Consider the following 18,975-nt stretch of genomic DNA (forward strand, 5'->3'; position numbering starts at 1 on the left):
TCGTCCAAATGCACATTGTACTCCTATAGATTTGGGTTTCTGGTTGTGAGAAGATTAGTCTTTCCAAGAATTACTAATTCCTCATCTTGGCCTAAGAATAAGAAGAATGTATTTTGTAATTGTGGCAAATCATCTATGCATCCATGTTTCTCAACAACTCTTGAAGACATGTACTAAACTCTTTACATCCTAACATAGGTGGATTTTTTTTTTCTTTCAGTCACTTTATGTAATGAAGGATTCAACAAAAGTACTATCTTTCAAGATTCTTAACTAATCCTCTCATGTCATGGCCTCAAGATTGTGTTCCAACATAGAAGGCATGACATGTCTCAATGTTTTATCTAGAACAGTAAGAGTATATGACCTTTCTAAGAGAGAGAGAGAGAGAGAGAGAGAGAGAGAGAGAGAGAGAGAGAGAGAGAGAGAGAGAGACCATGAAAGCTTTGAGTTAGAAAATATAAGAAGCATAAGTATGCAAGCCAATCTAAAACTTCTCACTTTGGTGAATTTCATTCTATTCTAAGTGAGGAAAAAGGAATAGCCTTGTATTGATAGTAGAACATACTATTAGTTGGCCCCAACATGTTTGTGAACCCACAAGTTTTGCAAAAAATTAAACCTCACTATTTTATAATGGAGATTTAGTTCACTGGGGCACGTGAGAGAAATGGGACCCTTTAAAATAGTAAGCTATAGCTGCAAACTAGTCATAAAAATTGTTTATCCTCCGTAGTAAAGCATATCTACTCATGTGTGCGTGCGTGCACACACACACACACACACACATTTCCATCTCTTGGACTATGCATCGGTTGTCTAATATAAAATGCTTCTTACATTATCATAATGTTCAAAAAGGAGGGGGACGATAACCTGCCCATTGTCCATGTGCACACATATGATAGGGGGTATCGCCCCCTATTTTCTTAGTATAGGTGGCAACCATAAGCTAAGGGCAAGATCCTCAGCGAGTTCACTTGCATAGCTCCCCTGTGATCCATGTGCATGAAAGTGACCCAATTGCTTTAAAATCTTGAGGATGATGACCTATGGCTCAATGACCCAACGATCTTGAGTGAGAGAGAAAGACACACACAAAGAGGAGAGAGAGAGAGAGAGAGAGAGAGAGAGAGAGAGAGAGAGAGAGAGAGAGAGGAGACACACAAAGGTTTGTGAGAGAGAATTTGAGAGGAATCCATTGAAAAAATCAAGAGTTCATGTTGAAATATGTCACGAGGTTTGCGATCTAGGACTTTCTGTGTCGGCCATGTAGCGGAAGTATTCTAGCCGTTCCCACTTAGGACCGACCTAAATCTGGGTTTCTCCTAATGGTCATTTCCTAAACGGCAACTAGCGTCGAACCCCAAGCGAACTACTTTACGCAGAAACGCCAGGGCCGAAGCGGATTCACGTTGCACTTGGTTCAAGGAGAATGGGAAACGAGAGGGATGCAAAGCTCAACCTCTCTGCCATAAGGCATAGTCCCATTCCGTTCCCCTAAAACAGCGTAAATCGGGATTATTATACCCTAGACTCTAGGTCAAGTCCTTAATGTGCTAAACCCTAGTTAGCACTTGGAGTATATTGTATCGATTTAACCATCCTAGGTGATTCCTTTGCGGTTTAGGTATTTAGGGTAAACGAATTTACTTGTCTATTCCTAAAGATGTTGTCTTGATCAAAGAGGGGAAAAACTAGTTGCATTATGTCATAATTCATGTAAGCATGCGATTCATTTCGTCTAGATTCGCAATCCCTAACTTTTCTTGTTAAGACCAAGCACATGTTAAAATTCGCATAACTTCCATTGATCCTACTAGGACATGCATTCACGACTCATGCTACTAAGCTTTTAGGATTTTATGTTAAAAAAATAATGCAGCCTTTCCCTAACTTCATTTCTGAATGAAATATTCGTACGCTGATTGAGCATTACGCAACCTTTCCTAATTACTACATAGTTGAATGAGATTTATGTCAATTGACTAGAGTTAACCTACTTCATGCAGCCCTAGAATCATTTCCATGCTTAGCAAATTTCTACGGTTGTTAGCAACTTTCTTAATGAATCATTACGAAGAAAGATTTTTCTAATAATGCGACATGCGTTTTAATCTTTCCATGCATAATCGAAGGTGTACTACAATAATCTCGACTTTGTAATGATAGTCATTAGTTGTTCTAGATTCGTTACTTTGCAATGCACAGAAGTATCTTGCTAAAAATGCATAGACATCTTTCGTTCATTCCATTGAAAAATACTAATGAACGATCCTAGATCGTGTGCTACTTCCTTTAAAATAGCCAAAGTATTTCAATTGCAAAAGTGCATCCTAGTTTCATGAATTAACCATGCATAATTGAAATATTTTGACGTAAATCAAAAATAGGAAGAAAACCTGGACTTGTGGGTTCTGTGAAATGTCCATAGGAATGTTAGGAGATGATCCTCCTGCGGTTGGGCCTTGTGCCTTTTTACGAGCCATCGTGAATTCGACCTTCTTGTCTTGGCCGCAATCTTATGATCTTGGCCCGTCTCCCTCGTACGTGCGATTCCCTTTGAGGTACGGCTTCCTTGACCGAAGTACTGACTTGCAGAATTGGGCTTTGGAAGGCCTTAGGGTTCGGAGCTTGGGCCTTCTTTCTTTCAGAAAAGAGGGATTCGTGAGAGGGTTCTTGTGAAAGCCTTGCAGAAACGGAGGCTTGAGAGATTCTTCTCCTTAAAATTTTGGCTAGGAATGGTTTTATGGGCTTTGTGGAAATGGGAACTTATGAACTTCTCCTTCCTTTCATAGAAGTTACGGGGATAAAGATCTTTATGGAGAGGGAGTGTGGGGGAAAAATTAGAGATGGGTTTATGGGGGAATTCGAGTGGGAAGGGGCTTAGAGAAACCCCTCTTCTTCAAAGCCATGATGGGCTTATTTGAGGATCTAATGGGGAAGCCTTATAGGATTCCTCCTCGAAGCTCTGAGGGAAGAAAAGTTGTCTTTAGGAGAGTTCAATGGGAAGGCCCTTAAACCCGGCAAGGAGATTGGGCTTGTGACGGATGCAATGGGAGGGGCTTTAAAAGGAACCGAGGTAATATGGACTTGTGTGGGGAATCCACAGGAAGGGGGGCTTGGAGAAGCCCCCTTAGAAGATTCTAAGAAGCTTCTTGGAAGCTTCTGGGGGCGTGTGCAGTCTACGTGGAAGAGAGAGGGATGATAGTTACGTGGAGGGGGGAAAGAATGATGCCCACGTGGAAGAGGGAAGGGGTGGTGCTGATGTGGAGTGTGGGGGGTCCTTGAGATGACGGCGGTGAATCCAGTCAGCTAATGGTAGTGACTAACGAGCCACAGGTGGTAGCGTGACAACTAGTAGCTCCCTCCAGCATGGATCCCACAGCTCTCCCCTCCTCCACACCTTGGCACGGGGGCTGGCGGCTCCCTCTCCTCACGGCGCAGCGACTTTTGCAGCTTGTTCCTCCTTCACACTCTCCCTTTCACCCCCTTAGAGGGGGGGTATTTATAGTCTGGGGGGCGAAAGGACCTCCCCCCTACGTGGCCCCTCGCATGGCGTCTTCCCCTCCACCTCTCAGTTTCCCATTATAGCCCATCCCCTTCCCTCAGCCACGCTTCGGCTGGGGGAAGGTAATTAATTTTTTTTTGCAATAAACCTATTATTATCTTCTTGACCTCCTCCCAAGAGGATGTTCACCTACGGTTATGCGAGTTTTTAAACCTCGGTCCCCTTTTGCCAGTGGAGACATCATGATTTCTCGGTATGGTTTATAGATTGCACTACTGGCCACTCTGATGCCGGAATTAACCTTTGCTTGAGTTTCATGCGGGCTAGTAAAAGTTTTCAACAGAAATATTACATTCTCTCCCCCTTGGAGGAATCGAGATGTCCTCATCTTGAGATAAACTGGGGATATTGAAGGTTGAGAGTGCTTTCATCCATCCAAGTGGCATCCTCCTCGGGATAATCTTTCCACTGTACAAGGCATTCTCTCAAGGTTCTGGATCTCAGTTGTCTCTCCCTAACATCTAAGATCCTTTTAGGCCATAGTTCAAGAACTCCTTGGCTAAGCATTACAACTTGTTGGTCATCAAGTACATGGCTAGGATTAGGTACATACTTCTTCAGTAGGCTGATATGGAATACATTATCAATCTTTAGGTTCTCAGGGATTTGTAGTCTATAAGCATTAGGTCCCAGGCATTTGAGAAACTTGTATGGTCCACAATACCTTGGACTTAGCTTTTTGCAATCTCTTAAGGATAGGGAACTCTTCTTTGGGCGTATGCAAATGAAGACCATGTCTCCTTCCTCGAAGGTTCTACCTTGATACTTCAAATCCACGTATGCCTTTTGTCTATCCTTGGCAGCTTGGATGTCCTGTCTTATTGACTTTATTTGGTCATCCATCTCTTCCAGCATCTACCTTGAATCTTCAACCCTCAAGGTTGGATCTGAGAAGTTTAAGGGACTTCGACAGTCATGACCATACAATGCTTGAAAAGGGGTCATCTGAATGCTTTGTTGGTAAGAAGCATTGTAGGCAAATTCAACTAAAGGCAAGTATTGAATCCACCTTTTTGGTTCACGACAGCAGCATGCCCTTAGCATATCCTTGATAACTTGATTGACTCACTCTATTTGGCCATCGATTTGGGGATGGTAAGCTGTACTAAAATAGAGTTGAGCCCCAATGGCTTCAAAGATAGCTCTCCAGAAGTGTGATGTGAAGAGAGAATCACGATCACTAATGATTCTTCTGGGTAGCCCATGTAGCTTGAATATCTCCTTGATAAACAACCTTGCAATGTCTGAGGCTTTATAGTTTGTCTTTACTGGAATAAGGTATGCGACCTTGGTAAGCATGTCGACCACAACCATGATGGAGTTGTATCCTCCCTGAACTTGGGGTAGGCCAACAATAAAGTCCATACTGATGAATTCCCATTTCATTTGGGGAATGTCAAGTGGTTGCAACTTTCCTGGCATTTTGACATGTTTAGCTTTGATACGTTGACAAGACAAACACTCAATGACATATTTGAGAACGTCACCTTTAAGCCTCTCCTAATAGTAGCTATTTCTAATTGCATTGAGAGTCTTGGCATAGCTAGGATGTCCTGAGAAAGGGGAATCATGAGCTTTCCACAGTATCTTCTGCTTAAGTGATTGGCTTTCCAGTATACATAATCTCGTTCTATAGTAGACAAGTCCACTATTGATAGAGAATGCATGGTACTTAGCCTATAGCTTTTGGTCCTGGTCCTTGATAGGGATCTCGCTTAGCATCTTTTGATAGGCTAGATCATGGCATGCTTCTTCTTTAGCTAACTCAAGTATTGGTTTGTTTGGCATGGATACCTTTGTAGCTAGAGATCTGGCTGTTGATGGATTTTGCAAGATTAGACAATTAAGGAATGCCTTACGACTGAGTGCATTAGCAACTACATACTTCTTTCCCGGTCGATATTTGATTTCAAAATTATACTCCTCCAACACTTCAATCCACCGACGTTGCCTCATGTTAAGCTCGTTTTGGGTAAAGATCCACTTGAGGCTTTTATGATTCGTCACTAGAGTAAACTTGTTACCCAACAGGTAGTGTCTCCAAAGCTTCAGAGTATGGATGACACCTAATAGTTCTAGATCATGGGTAGCATAATTCCTCTCATGGCTCTTTAGTTTCCTTGAAGAGTATGCTATAGGATGAATGTAATATTTCTGTTGAAAAATATTACTAGCCTGCGTGAAACTCAAGCAAAGGTTAATTCCAGCATCAGAGTGGCTAGCAGGGCAATCTATAAACCATACCGAGAAATCATGACCTCTCCACTGGCAAAACGAGACCGAGGTTTAAAAACCCGCATAACTGCAGGTGAACATCCTCTTGGCAGGAGGTCAAGAAGATAATAATAGGTTTATTGCAAAAAAAAAAAAAACTACCTTCCCCCAGCCGAAGCGTGGCTGAGGGAAGGGGATGGGCTATAATGGGAAACTGAGAGGTGGAGGGGAAGATGCCATTCAAGGGGCCACGTAGGGGGAGGTCCTCTCTCCCCCCAGACTATAAATACCCCCCCTCTAAGGGGGTGAAAGGGAGAGTGTGAAGGAGGAAGAAGCTGCAGAATTCGCTACGCCGTGAGGAGGAGAGGAAGCCATCAGTTGCCGTGCCAAAGTGTGGAGGAGGGGAGAGCTGCGGGATCCGTGCTGGAGGGATCCGCGAGTTGTCACGCCGCCACCTGTGGCTCACTAGCCACCGCCAGTAGCCGACTGGATTCGCCGCCGTCATCTCAAGGACCCCCCACACTCCATGTCAGCACCACCCGGTCCACGTGGGCATCATCCTTTCCCCCCTCCACGTAACTATCATCCCTCCCTCTTCCACGTAGACTGCACATGCCCCCAGAAGCTTCCAAGAAGCTTCTTAAAAGCTTCTAAGGGGACTCCTCCAAGCCCCCCTTCCCGTGGATTCCCCACACAAGTCCATATTACCTCGGTTCCTTTTAAAGCCCTTCCCATTGCATTCGTCACAAGCCCAATCTCCCTGCCGGGTTTAAGGGCCTTCCCATTGGACCCTCCTAAAGACAAATTTTCTTCCCTCTGAGCTTCGAGGAGGAAGCCTATAAGGCTTCCCCATTAGATCCTCAAATAAGCCCATCATGGCTTTGAAGAAGAGGGGTTTCTCTAAGCCCCTTCCCACTCGAATTCCCCCATAAACCCATCTCTAAATTTTCCCCTGCACTCCCTCTCAATAAAGATCTTTATCCCCGGAACTTCTATGAAAGGAAGGAGAAGTTCATAAGTTCCCATTTTCGCAAAGTCCATAAAACCACTCCTAGCCGAAATTTCAAGGAGAAGAATCTCTCAAGCCTCCGTTTCCGCAAGGCTTTCGCAAGAACCCTCTTAGGAATCCATCTTTTCCGAAAGAAAGAAGGCCCAAGCTTTGAACCCTAAGGCCTTCCAAAGCCCAATTCCGCAAGTCGGTACTTCGGTCAAGGAAGTCGTACCTCAAAGGGAATCGCGCGTACAAGGGAGACGGGCTAAGATCATAAGACTGCGGCCAAGACAAGAAGGTCGAATTCATGATGGCTCCTAAAAAGGCACAAGGCGCAACCGCAGGAGGATCATCCCCTAACATTCATGTGGACATTTCACCGAACCCACAAGTCCAGGTTTTCTTTCTATTTTTGATTTACATCGAAATATTGCAATTATGCATGGTTAATTCATGAAATTGGGATGCACTTTTGCGATTGAAATACTTTGGCTATTTTAAAGGAAGTAACACATGATCGAAGATCGGTCATTAGTATTTTTCAATGGAATGAATGAAAGATGTCTATGCATTTTTAGCAAGATACTTCTCTGCATTGCAAAGTAACGAATATAGAACAACTAATGACTATCATTACAAAGTCGAGATTATTGCAGCACCTCTGACGGACTTACTGAAGAAACAAACATCCATTGCATGGTCAACTGCCAAACAAACCTATTGAAAAATATAACTAGCCCGCGTGAAACTCAAGCAAAGGTTAATTCCGGCATCGGAGTGGCCAGCAGTGCAATCTATAAACCATACCGAGGAATCATGACCTCTCCATTGGCAAAACGGGACCAAGGTTTAAAAATCCGCATAACCGCACAGGTGAACATCCTCTTGGGAGGAGGTCAAGAAGATAATAATAGGTTTATTGCATTTTTTTTAAAAAATTACCTTCTCCCAGCTGAAGCGTGGCTGAGGGAAGTGGATGGGCTATAATGGGAAACTAAGAGGTGGAGGGGAAGACTCCATGTAAGGGGCCACTTAGGGTGGAGGTCCTCTCTCCCCCCAGACTATAAATACCCCCCCTCTAAGTGGGAACGACCATAATACTTCCGCTACATGGCAGGCGTGGAAAGTCCTAGATCGCAAACCCCGTGACATTCCATGGGAGTGCCGGGTGAAGCTTTCTAGACCCCCTTTCCGATGGACTGCTAAGACGTGTCGTGAAGGGGAAGGTGGGCACGTTACACCTTTTGGTTCCCATGTCATGATTAGTTAAGTCTAGAGGGTTGTAGTGAAACCCTTTGTTGTGTGTGTGTGTGTGTAAAATGTCAAATATAGTAATGCTACTTACATCCTAGCAAACAACCCGCACTTAACTTGATATATATTGTTTATTGATAGAGTGGATGTGTGTAGAGTTTCAATATTACTAATATTTAAGTGATGCTACCTACATACCAACAAAGAATACTAATACAAACATAATGTTACATAGATCCCAATAGGTCACAAAACTTGATATATCGTGTACCTATGGAGTGCACCCCCCCTCCCCCCCCCCCCCCCCCAAAATTCTTCACTTCCACCTTTTTCTTTGTAGACGTGAATAGATGTATCATATAAATAAAAAATGTCATTACATATATAAATTATGTGTGTTTTAGACATGAATAGATGTATCATATAAATAAACAAATGTCCTTAGATACATAAATTATGTGTGTTGCTTTACATATAAAGCTATGTCACTTAAAGTTACCAGTTTATAAGCCAATGTCCAAATCTTTTTAACTTTAAGGCCAAAAGGTCACTTAGTAGCCCAGAAAAGCATTGTATATGCAATGGTTCACCTTGATAATGGACAATCTAAATTAGAGCTATAAAAAATAGGTATGCATACCAATTAAACCTAACTAAAATTTATGTACATTAGTATTATTAGATTACAAAAATGCATCAACAAAAATTGATCTCTTGTCGCATACATTCATCTACTCAACAAATGAAAAAGAAATACTTGTATGAGTAATTGTCCCAAATTGGATATGTAGATATAGCCCACAACATCACAATCTCAAGAGAGACAAAAGGTCCTCACCATATATTTGACCCAACATATATACATCAAGGGCACTATAACTAGCATACAATCATATGATACAACATCTTGCTAGAATATTTTGTAAGGCAAATCCAATATATTAAAGATCTATACAATACAACCAACATTCGTATAACCATATTCTAGTAATATGCATAAGGTATTCCTCCGCACCTCAAAATCCTCATCGATAAGTCATCTTTATCTTAAGCATAAATATAGTTGCCATGTAATCTTAGTTTTCATAAGTATGCAACAAGACTTTTCTTGCCTCCCCCACAAAAATTCATAAATAGATCAAAGGATGAGTGTGTGCATTATGTTATGATTGAACATGCTAGGGACTTTTACCATCTTAAGAGAAAAACTCGAACTTCTACTTTAGCATTCTTTCATGCATTGTTCTCTTGGATTTGGGTGTGGATTTCACTTTTTCTTTTTGTATCATTTTCTTTACATCTACCATGTAAGTGTCTCACCCAACCTAATGATGTTTTGAAGTTATTGACCTATCATTACTAAATGCTCTTTATGGTACATCATAAATGGATGGTTATGTTACTCAACGGTCTAAAATTTTGATGGATTTGATCATTAATTTTGGTTTTTAAAGTTTGATGATTCTGAACATTCATTTCTTAGTCTTCTTGGTTTGTAATGATGGCACCTACAACTTTTAGGTTATTCAAACCCTCTTGATACTTCCTCTATGCCTCCCGTTTTCCTTTGGACATTCCTCAATTCATGAACTATTGCCTTCTCTATATCAAATGCACATTGTACACTCAATAAAGAGTTGTCTTCTCTTTCATCAAATTCCAACCCGATAGAGAGTATGTCATGTCAAGTTTTTCCATTTTGACATGGAGAATAGTTTGTGATTACATAGAGCATAGGGTTTCATTAAGAAATGGAGAGGTTATTCTAGGTGAGTACTAGTAGAATCTATTGTCTCCAACACGAAAAGTTGAGGGATTGTAAGCCTTCATAGAAAATAAAGGTGGAGCAAACAAGGTCAGTGTGTCTCCAAGATGGGATCATGAAGGGCATGCACAGTATGTGATTAATAGCACATTATCAACCACCTACTCCATTATGCACTCAAATGACTATGCACAATGTCTGATAAATTTGAGTCAATAAAAGACGGGATTCATGACTACATTGATTATGATCTTGGTTGTAGCAACTCAAATCTATTGTATCTTGATATACCCTTAGATGATAACAAGGATGTTGATGAAGTGATAATGTCAATAGCTATGTACAATGACTGAGGTGTGCACATGGGGTTGCATGACACAAATATTTGTCTTGGAAGTGTTCAGTGTCTTAGGATCACTTATCCTTACTACATAACCTGAGAGAAGATACAATTATGCTTTTGTCCTTGATCATTTAGATGAAAAGGTGAGCATGGGCTATCCTATAAGTGAGGAAAACTCCAAGATAACATGTCGCTATTGTCAAAAGTTTGTTAGTTGTACAATCATTTGCAAACACTTCGATCTATTATGTATTACCATTAGACCCTACAATGACATAGTTGGTGATCCATGTTGAGGAGCATGGTGATAGTGTTCAAGAGGACACAAAGAGGGAAACCATTGAAAAGTTGTGGAGTCTTGGTAGCATAGTCCTAAAGATAAAAAATAATGGCACACAAAAAGTACATATGCTAGTTTCTTTGCAAATGTTGTTTGAATCTTTAACAAAAGAAGATGAATGTGAGGTAACTGAGATGGATCTTAATGATTTTTTAGAAGAAATGATACCACTAGTGTAGAATAAAGGGTAAGCGTGTATATTATTACTTTCTACTAACATTTTATGCAATGCATTTGAAATAACCATTTAATGAATGTATAGGTAATTCAAAGATATTGGTTTGAAAGAGAGAGCTAATCAAGGTTAGGTTGTTGTTGATGGGTATAACAACATACTTCTTTTGCAAAAATGCTGCGTCTTTCCATTTTTTCATGGAATTAGATTTATTGGGCAAGGTGATGCTAAGGAGAATTTCTTCTTGTTTAAAAGTTCCACCAAGGGACCAGCATCAGGGATGGACTTACTGAATCGTGTGAGGCGAACACAGGGACTAGAGATATATGAAGTGTATGGGTGCACTTTGATCACATCCATAGGATTGATGGTTGGGAAACAATTTTTGTTCTATTTATGATCCCATGTATGCAATAACATTACTATAGCTTATATTGAAAACAAATTTATGTTAGTAAATACTGTACTAATGTATCAATCGTTGATTAGCATGAGAGTATCACAAGTCATTGCAATATGTAAATTTAAAGAGAAGGATAAATATTCTCAAATCTTATTTTGGAGAAATTTGAATTCCATCATGATTCGATGTGGCCATGGTTCTCCTAACTTTGCTAGATTGGAGGGCTCTTGTGTAACATCTCGAAAATTGGCATGTGATTAGCTAATCAAAATTAATAGTATTAAACAAGGAAAGGAAGTTGATGAAGAACCATCTTAGCTAAAGGAATATGTAGATGTTTTTCTTGAAGAGCTGACAGAACTTCCTCCACCAAGAGAAGTTGATCATGAGATTAAGCTAATTCTAGAAGCTGCACTAGTAGCAAGCTGGCAACCCTATCGTATGTCCATTTTAGAAGCCATTGTGTTTAAAGAAAAACTCAAGAAACTTTGGGACCAAGGATACATCAAGCCAAGTAATTCATTGTGGGGAGCCTCAATGTTGTTCCAAAAGAAGAACGAAAACCTTCACCTTTGCATAGACTAGCATGGGTTAAAGCAAGTGACAATCAAGAACAAATATCCTATTTCAAGGAGAGACTCATTACTTGACCATCTTCAAGGTGTAAAGACCTTCTCAAAGATTCATCTAAGGTAAATTTATTATCAAATAAGGATCAAAGTTTAAAAATTGCATTCAACACAAGGTATGCCATTACAAATTCATTGTGATATTTTTGAAGTAGTCCTTGAAACAATGAGGATGCACAAGCTTTATGCCAAGAAGAAGAAATGTGTATTCTTTAAGAGGTAGATTGAGGATGCACAAGCTTTATGCCAAGAAGAAGAAATGTGCATTCTTTAAGAGGTAGATTGAGTATGTTGTATTTATAATCTCTAACAAAGGGATTTTTGTAGACCCTGCCAATGTTAATGATGTACAAGAATGGGCACCCTGAATGATAGTTAAGGAAGTTTAAAGTTTTCTTAGCTTGAGATGATGCTACATGATTTTTATTAAGAACTATACCTTGATTGCCATACCCTTGACTAATTTACTCAAGAAGAAAACTTCCATTGTATGGACTCTCATTGAATAGTCTAGCTTTGAGAAGCTTAAACATAGTTTAATCATAGCTTCTATTTTAAAACTACTCACCTTGAACCAAGAATTTGAAGTTGTCACTGATGTAAGCTCTCTTATATCATGTTATGTAGTCATGCAAGAATGCCATCTAATAGCCTATTCTTCAAGGAAGCTAAAGATTCATGAGAAGACATATGCTATCCATGATTAGGAGCTACTTGCTATAATTCATGCTCTCAAAGAATGGAGACATTGTTTAATTGGCATCAAGTTTACCTTATTCACCAACCATAAAAGTCTCAAATGGATCTTTACCAAACCAGACCCAAACATGAGGCAACGATAATGGGTTGAAATCTTGCAAGAGTATGAATTCAAGATCAAGTATGGACCAGACTCAGGGAAGTTACTATATGTATATCCTCTACATCATCCTCTACATCACATGCGTTTAAGGCCTATTTATAAATATCCTTATTTGAGAAAATTTCTTGAATAAAACATAACCCTTTTATATTCAATCTGTACATAACCCCTTTATATTACACCCTTCTTTATGTAAAAAATATATAAAATTGGTATTGTAAAAATACCTTATTTCGAACCCACGTGATGCACACATATATTCATGAGTAACTTACTCGAGGGACCAGATAAGGAGAATGCCATTGTGGATGCTCTAAGCTACAAAGCATTTCTCAATGCCCTTATCTCAAAAGAACCATCTAAGGCAATATCTCTAACAACCATGGTGTCAATGCCTAGTAATCTAATCATAGAAATGGCTACGGAGGAAGTAGGCAAGGACCAAAGATATCAATAGATGATAAAAGAAGTCATATCCCAATGAGATAGTCCCTAAGTTCAAGTTCAAGTATTTGGATTTCCCTATAGAATGAGAACTTCTCCACTTCAAGACGAGGTTGTGTATCCCAAGAAGTCAAGACCTTAAAAGAAGATACTTTGGGAAGCCCATGATTCTCCTTTCTTAGGACATAGACTAGGCTATGCAAAGGCTCTCAACATTGTAAGAAGAATATTTTTTGGAAAAATCTCAAAGGAGATGTGCTTAAATATATCACTAAATACTTGAGCTACCAGTGGGTAAAGACTGAATGTGTTAAGATGCTAGGAAAGCTCCAATCACTTGATATCCTAAAATGTGAAGTAAAAACTTATAAGCATGGATTTTGTAGTTGGATTACCCTGTGTCCAAGGAGGATACAATTTAATCCTAGTCATTGTAGATATGCTAACTAAGGTTTCTTATCTTATGTCAATTAAAACCAACTTGTGTCTTTAGATATTGCGAGGGTCTTTGTGAAGGAGATCTTTAGGTTGCATGGATTGCCTAAAAGGACCATCAATGGTGACGATCGTGATTATCTTCTTACTTCTCATTTTTGGAAGAGTTTATTTAAGGCCATTGGTACCCATCAATACCACCTATCATCCTCAAATTGATGGGCAAACTAAATGAGTCAACCAAGTTATCGAATATATACTTAGAGATTACTGCTGGAGGGAATATAAGCAATGGATACAATACCTAACTTTCATGGATTTTACTTACAATACACCCTATCATCAAAGCATCTAGATGACCCCATTCCAAGCTTTGTATGGATAAGAATGCCTAAACATTCCTGAATGGATACCTTAAGGAGAAGTTATATGTAGCCCAACTAGTAAGGCTTGAGATGAACAATCAAGAAAATAAGGTTTGTAGCTATAGAAAGGTATTGTTGGTTAAACAAGTCCAAAGGCACACTATCAAAAGATAGATGGATTTTTATAACAAGACATAGGTAACCATGTTGTTCAATGCACTAGTGCACTATTTAAATAAAATTCTACTATGTTTTCGGTCAATAAGTTGTAGAAAAAAACATACTTAAATGTGTAGATGATAGCATAGGTAATCACATAATTAATCACATTGATTATAGCGTAAATAATAGCGTACCTATTTGCATAAATAATAGTGTAAGTAATAATCCATATCAATCTCTTTTTAGTTTTGTTGCTAATCAATTTTGCATTTTGATTCAACATGAGTAGGAAAAGAGGATATCTTTTTCTCCATCATCATACATTGAACAAACAAATCTAGATTCAATATGCAAGGATGCATGTTATGTGTTCTCCAACACTAATCTTAAAAAATTTAAATGATTTCTTCCTATCACTTTGGTTTCTCTCTCTTCATATGCCAAGCCATATTGAGGATGTAGTCCATGTATTTTTAGAGTAGGAGCCATGTTGCTTGTGTTCATTATGACTTAGTCCTTTTTGAAAACACCACCATTCTTTCCAAACTTTCCAAACTTTTTAATTAGCACAAGCCTAAAGGATTTTAGTAAAAAGGGAAAAAAGGAAAAAAGCCAAGGGGCTGTTGGTTGCCAAATTGATTTGTAGTTTTGTAACTAGCAGTTTCCTAGGATTTAAAACTAGTACTTAGTGTGGCTGTTTGCACATTTATATTTTTTTTTTGATGCACATATCGCGTATAAAGAGACATTTAAGTTACCTTGAGATTTATACACAAATCATGTTTATGAGAGTACAAAATTTTATGCTTATATTGCATGAAATAAAAGTACAAGTTCATACACAAGCCTTTTGACAGATTCCTAATCATGGCTATAGATGCACCCATAAGTTATCTGATCTAGTTTTAAAAAATATCAATCTAGTTGTTTGTGGCATGTTGAATCCTTTATAGTGAATGTAAGTATATCATGCATAATAATAAAGCGATCATTTTATGTTGGTAAATTTTATAAGATCACATTTACAGAAGGTATTGTCAAATTTAATTTTGAATCAAATTCATAAATTTATTTTTGAAAAAGGGGTTGTTTTATTTCCTTATACAAGTAAGGAAATGACACTTTCTAATACCATTTGGACATAGTGATTTGGATGAGTTCTTATAAGCACATTCCTCAAGATTCCGACCTCTAAGTGACCTAACTATGCTCTAAGTTCCAAACATTGTAAGGCGAGGAAGATTGCGACTGTAATTTGGAATTGGTAGGGGTCAAAATTTAGTTATCGAAAGGGGTCTAAACTTGAAGATAAAATTTGAAGCCTAAATGGTTATGAGATGGCCACTTGATCATAGTTATGTTAAGTGGGATAGAACTAATGAAGGTAGTAGTATGTACTAGTTGTAGAGTTATCAAATGTGCCTCATCCATGGGGCGGAGTTCCTTAAATATTCCATATACTATTGTATGTCTCATATGCAGTTGTGGTTGATGGGTTTGGGGGGCAACGTGGGCAATGAGTCAAGGCGAACCACCATTGTAGTATATGAATACTTAATATCAAATAGTATATACACATAGGCAATGCTACCTTCCTATATAACATAATTATTGTGCACTCATCCCTTGTATACTCATTGCCCTCTATCTATCTAGATTAACATCCAAGCTCATAGGAGTGCATAAGTGGACAAGACCTTTAGCCAATTGTATAAGTTTTGGTAAAAGAAAAAGTAATTTGGTCTCTCCTATTCTCTCTTGTACTTTGTGTTTATTGCTATCTTTCATTGTGTTGTGTTCTCTTATCTCATATCCAACTAGTAAGTGCTTTGAATAACATCTTAGTAGAAGTAAAATGACATTTGTAGCACAAAAGACCAAAAGTGATGCCAACTAGTAGTAGCACAATAACAAAAGTAGAGGAAGCAACAGTGTGGTTTAGCTTACACATATTCTGCTTATGTACACAATACTCATATCTAAGCAATAAATGCTTTGAATAACAACTTAGTAGAAGCAAAATTGACTTTTATAGTACAAAAGAACAAAAGGGATGGTAACTAGTACTAGCGATAATAATAGTGGAGGAAGAAACAATGTGGTTCGGCTTAGGTACATGTACTGCTTGCATACATTATAAAAGCTACGTCAAAGTTGTCCACTTGCCTTCATGGAAGGAAGAAATGATGGAAAAGTTTTATCAACTACAACATCAAGTCCAATGAATCTTAGAAACCAAGTTCCACCTTGTCCAGCTCTTCTTTGTGCCTAGACCAAAGAAATGCAGTTATAGTGTGCACCATTGTTATTGGTACATCTAATTATATTTTTACTCTCATTCAATACACATCCAAAGCTAGCTAAGCTTAACATTCACTAAGATGCTAGTATGAACATGAAAGTAGACTAGTATCAAAACAACATGGAGTAGTTAAGTTACACCAAAAAAGTTCTTTGATGAAGCGTGGATTAAGAATTTTCATGACAAAATGGAAACAATGGAAGTATGTGCCCATCTCTAGAAACACCATAGGACCCCCTAGATATCCCTATATGTATAGTAACCTAGAATTATATAAGAGATGTGTAATTCAAATAGATAGCAAAAATATCTCAAAATTCTTATACCAATAATCTAAATAAAAATAATAAACTTGGAGGGCAAGGGACTCTTTGAGCATGCTTAGGAGGTGGAACAAAAAACAAGGTGCTATTGTAGGCATGGAAGAAGAGGGTCATGTGGACGGAAAGGAAGTGTCATAAGTCCTGAATCTATGCTACAATTTCTTCATGCTTCAACTATAGAAAGAAATTGTTATAAAATGCACATTTGATTAGACAAAAATGATATTGTAAAATATCAACTATTCATACCTTAATTCAAGCTAAGACTCGGTGAAATAACCCAACACTTGATAGCCTATATCTATGAGAGATGAGTCCTAGAAAGGAAAATAGATCATAAATATAAGAACTTGATACAAGAAAATTGAGACAAACATGTTTTGCAATTGAGATTTATACATATCTATACTAATTGGGTCCCTCAAGGAAATCTTGTATGCATGGACTAGCTGCAATGGAATGGCAAGTTGTGTGATAGTAGCCTCAACCTTATCATCCTCCAACTATGAAAAATAAACTTAACATATCCTCCTAAATTTCCTCCCTTGTCAAGCTCAAAAGACACAAAGTATCCTCATTGTTATCAATACACTAGTTTTAGGAAGGAATGCCATGTTATCAACCTTGAAAAGAAGTGGAGGATATGGCTGTGCATTTAGTCAATTAATATTATGTACATACTACATGTACCTATTTTACCAACTTTTAAGCTAGATACACTAGCATACCAACAAAGATTATCCCCTAGTCGTGGAGAGAAAATCGTATTGTATACGGGACGATACATCTATTTCAATATGGCTAGTATCACATTTACATGGTATAGTAACCTAAAGATCACCATATAAGTAATAGAAATATGTGAGCTAGATCATGTTTTTGGGGGCGACAAGAGATAGCTCATATTCTAGGACGTACTCTACTAATGCGCGGATGGAATTCTGTTATGATCTCGGAGATGCATGATGGTCTGCAGTCAATGAATTATCGGGGAAACTGCACTGGGGCTGTGGTTGCGGCATGGCGCTGCAACGGCGGCGGAACCCAGGAAGTTGCTCGAGGGGGAGGCGAAACGTGAGTTGTCGCGGAGCATGAGGCCCATCATGGCCCCGTACATCGCGTCTGTGAGGTGGATGCCGTCCCAGCTCATGTAAGACCTCGGGTTGGGGCAGGGGGAGCTGCTGGCAGCGGCGGGCGCCGCGACGTAGCGAGGGAAGCAGGCCCCGCGGGTGTTGGTGAAACCGTACTCGGAGGCGTGGTCGAGCACATGCAGGTAGGCGGCGGAGGTGTCGAGGTACACGATGTAGACGTCGGGGTGGCGCGCGGCGATGCTGCGGATGGCGGCGGTGAGGAGCTGGTTGTGGCGGTCGCTGACGGCGCTGACTTGGGCGATGCAGCCGTGGCGGTCCTTGGGCATGGAGGGGAAGCGGGAGAGGTAGGTGGCCATGCAGCCCATGGGGAACTCGCCCTGCACCACCACCTTCTTGATTCCGCTGCTGCTGACGAGTAGCTCCAGCTGGCTGGCCACCTTCTGCACCACAGCTGGAACCAGGGCGGCCACGGCGGAAGCCGACTTCCCGGACGACCAGACGTAATTGTAGTCATTGCCGCCTATCTCTCCCAGGTATACCAGGGCGTGGCTCATGTTAATGGCGGTCCTCGCTGTATCGGCCATGAACCATCGAGTCTGGACGTCCAAGGAGTCGCGGGTGCTGGAGCCCACACCAGCCAAGCGTGCTAGCGCGGTCGTGTCTAGGGCTGTGGCTCCGGCCACCGCGAAGTTCTCACTGCGGCCTCCTGCAGCCCGGAGTCGGAGATGAGCTGGCAGAAACGGAACACCGAGGGCCTGGCACAGGAAGTCCAGCATCAGCCTCCCGTCGCTGTACCTCCCCGTAGGCCTGTGGAAGTAAGTGGAGCCGTAGGGCAGGTTAGATGCGCCCGTGGGGTTGTTGCCCGTGTCGGTGGTGTAGTCGCCGAAAGCAAAGACGGGAGAGAACGCCGAGGACTGGCTGCGTCGAGCGCATGATGTCGATGATGAAGCGTGATCGACGGCGGTCGCCGTTGCAGCTTCGTCAGCAGCAGCAGCAGCGCCGAGCAAGCTGCTGCTCGCCGCCTGCAACACTTGTAGCAGAAGAACGATCGCCGTCCTCCTCATCATCGTAGCTGCCATATTCTCGTACTGTAATGCTCTCTAGTCCTGTAATGGTCTCTGGTCGTACGCGCAACGAATTAACAACTCTCCATCGTCGTATCATAATACTATCTATTATAGCTGCGTTATCGGCTAGGAGGAGGTGCGTTACGCCGTCGCGCTTTTCCTTTTGTACGCGTTTTCCTTTTCACCCGGGCAGTACCTTGCCATTCTCGATGGTAAAATTATCAAGCTTGGATTCTCAC

The 18,975-nt window shown here is 40.3% G+C and overlaps 1 protein-coding gene across 1 annotated transcript; it reads right to left on the minus strand.

Moving 5' to 3' along the window:
* Positions 1 to 17,554: 17,554 nt before the first annotated feature.
* On the minus strand, positions 17,555 to 18,748 carry LOC148033249 (GDSL esterase/lipase At1g28650-like). Its single transcript, XM_087680884.1, has one exon. The coding sequence runs from the start codon at positions 18,746 to 18,748 to the stop codon at positions 17,555 to 17,557; it is 1,194 nt and encodes a 397-aa protein (XP_087537010.1).
* Between the last annotated feature and the right edge of the window lie 227 nt (positions 18,749 to 18,975).

The sequence above is a fragment of the Lygodium microphyllum genome, chromosome 7, assembly GCF_053477565.2.
Source record: "Lygodium microphyllum isolate KBCC chromosome 7, Lygodium_microphyllum_v1.1.10, whole genome shotgun sequence".
Lineage (NCBI taxonomy): Eukaryota > Viridiplantae > Streptophyta > Polypodiopsida > Schizaeales > Lygodiaceae > Lygodium > Lygodium microphyllum.

What these genes read in the sequence shown, in the direction of transcription:
- LOC148033249 (XM_087680884.1), bottom strand. Translation starts at nt 18,748, where the DNA reads ATGGCAGCTACGATGATGAGGAGGACGGCGATCGTTCTTCTGCTACAA.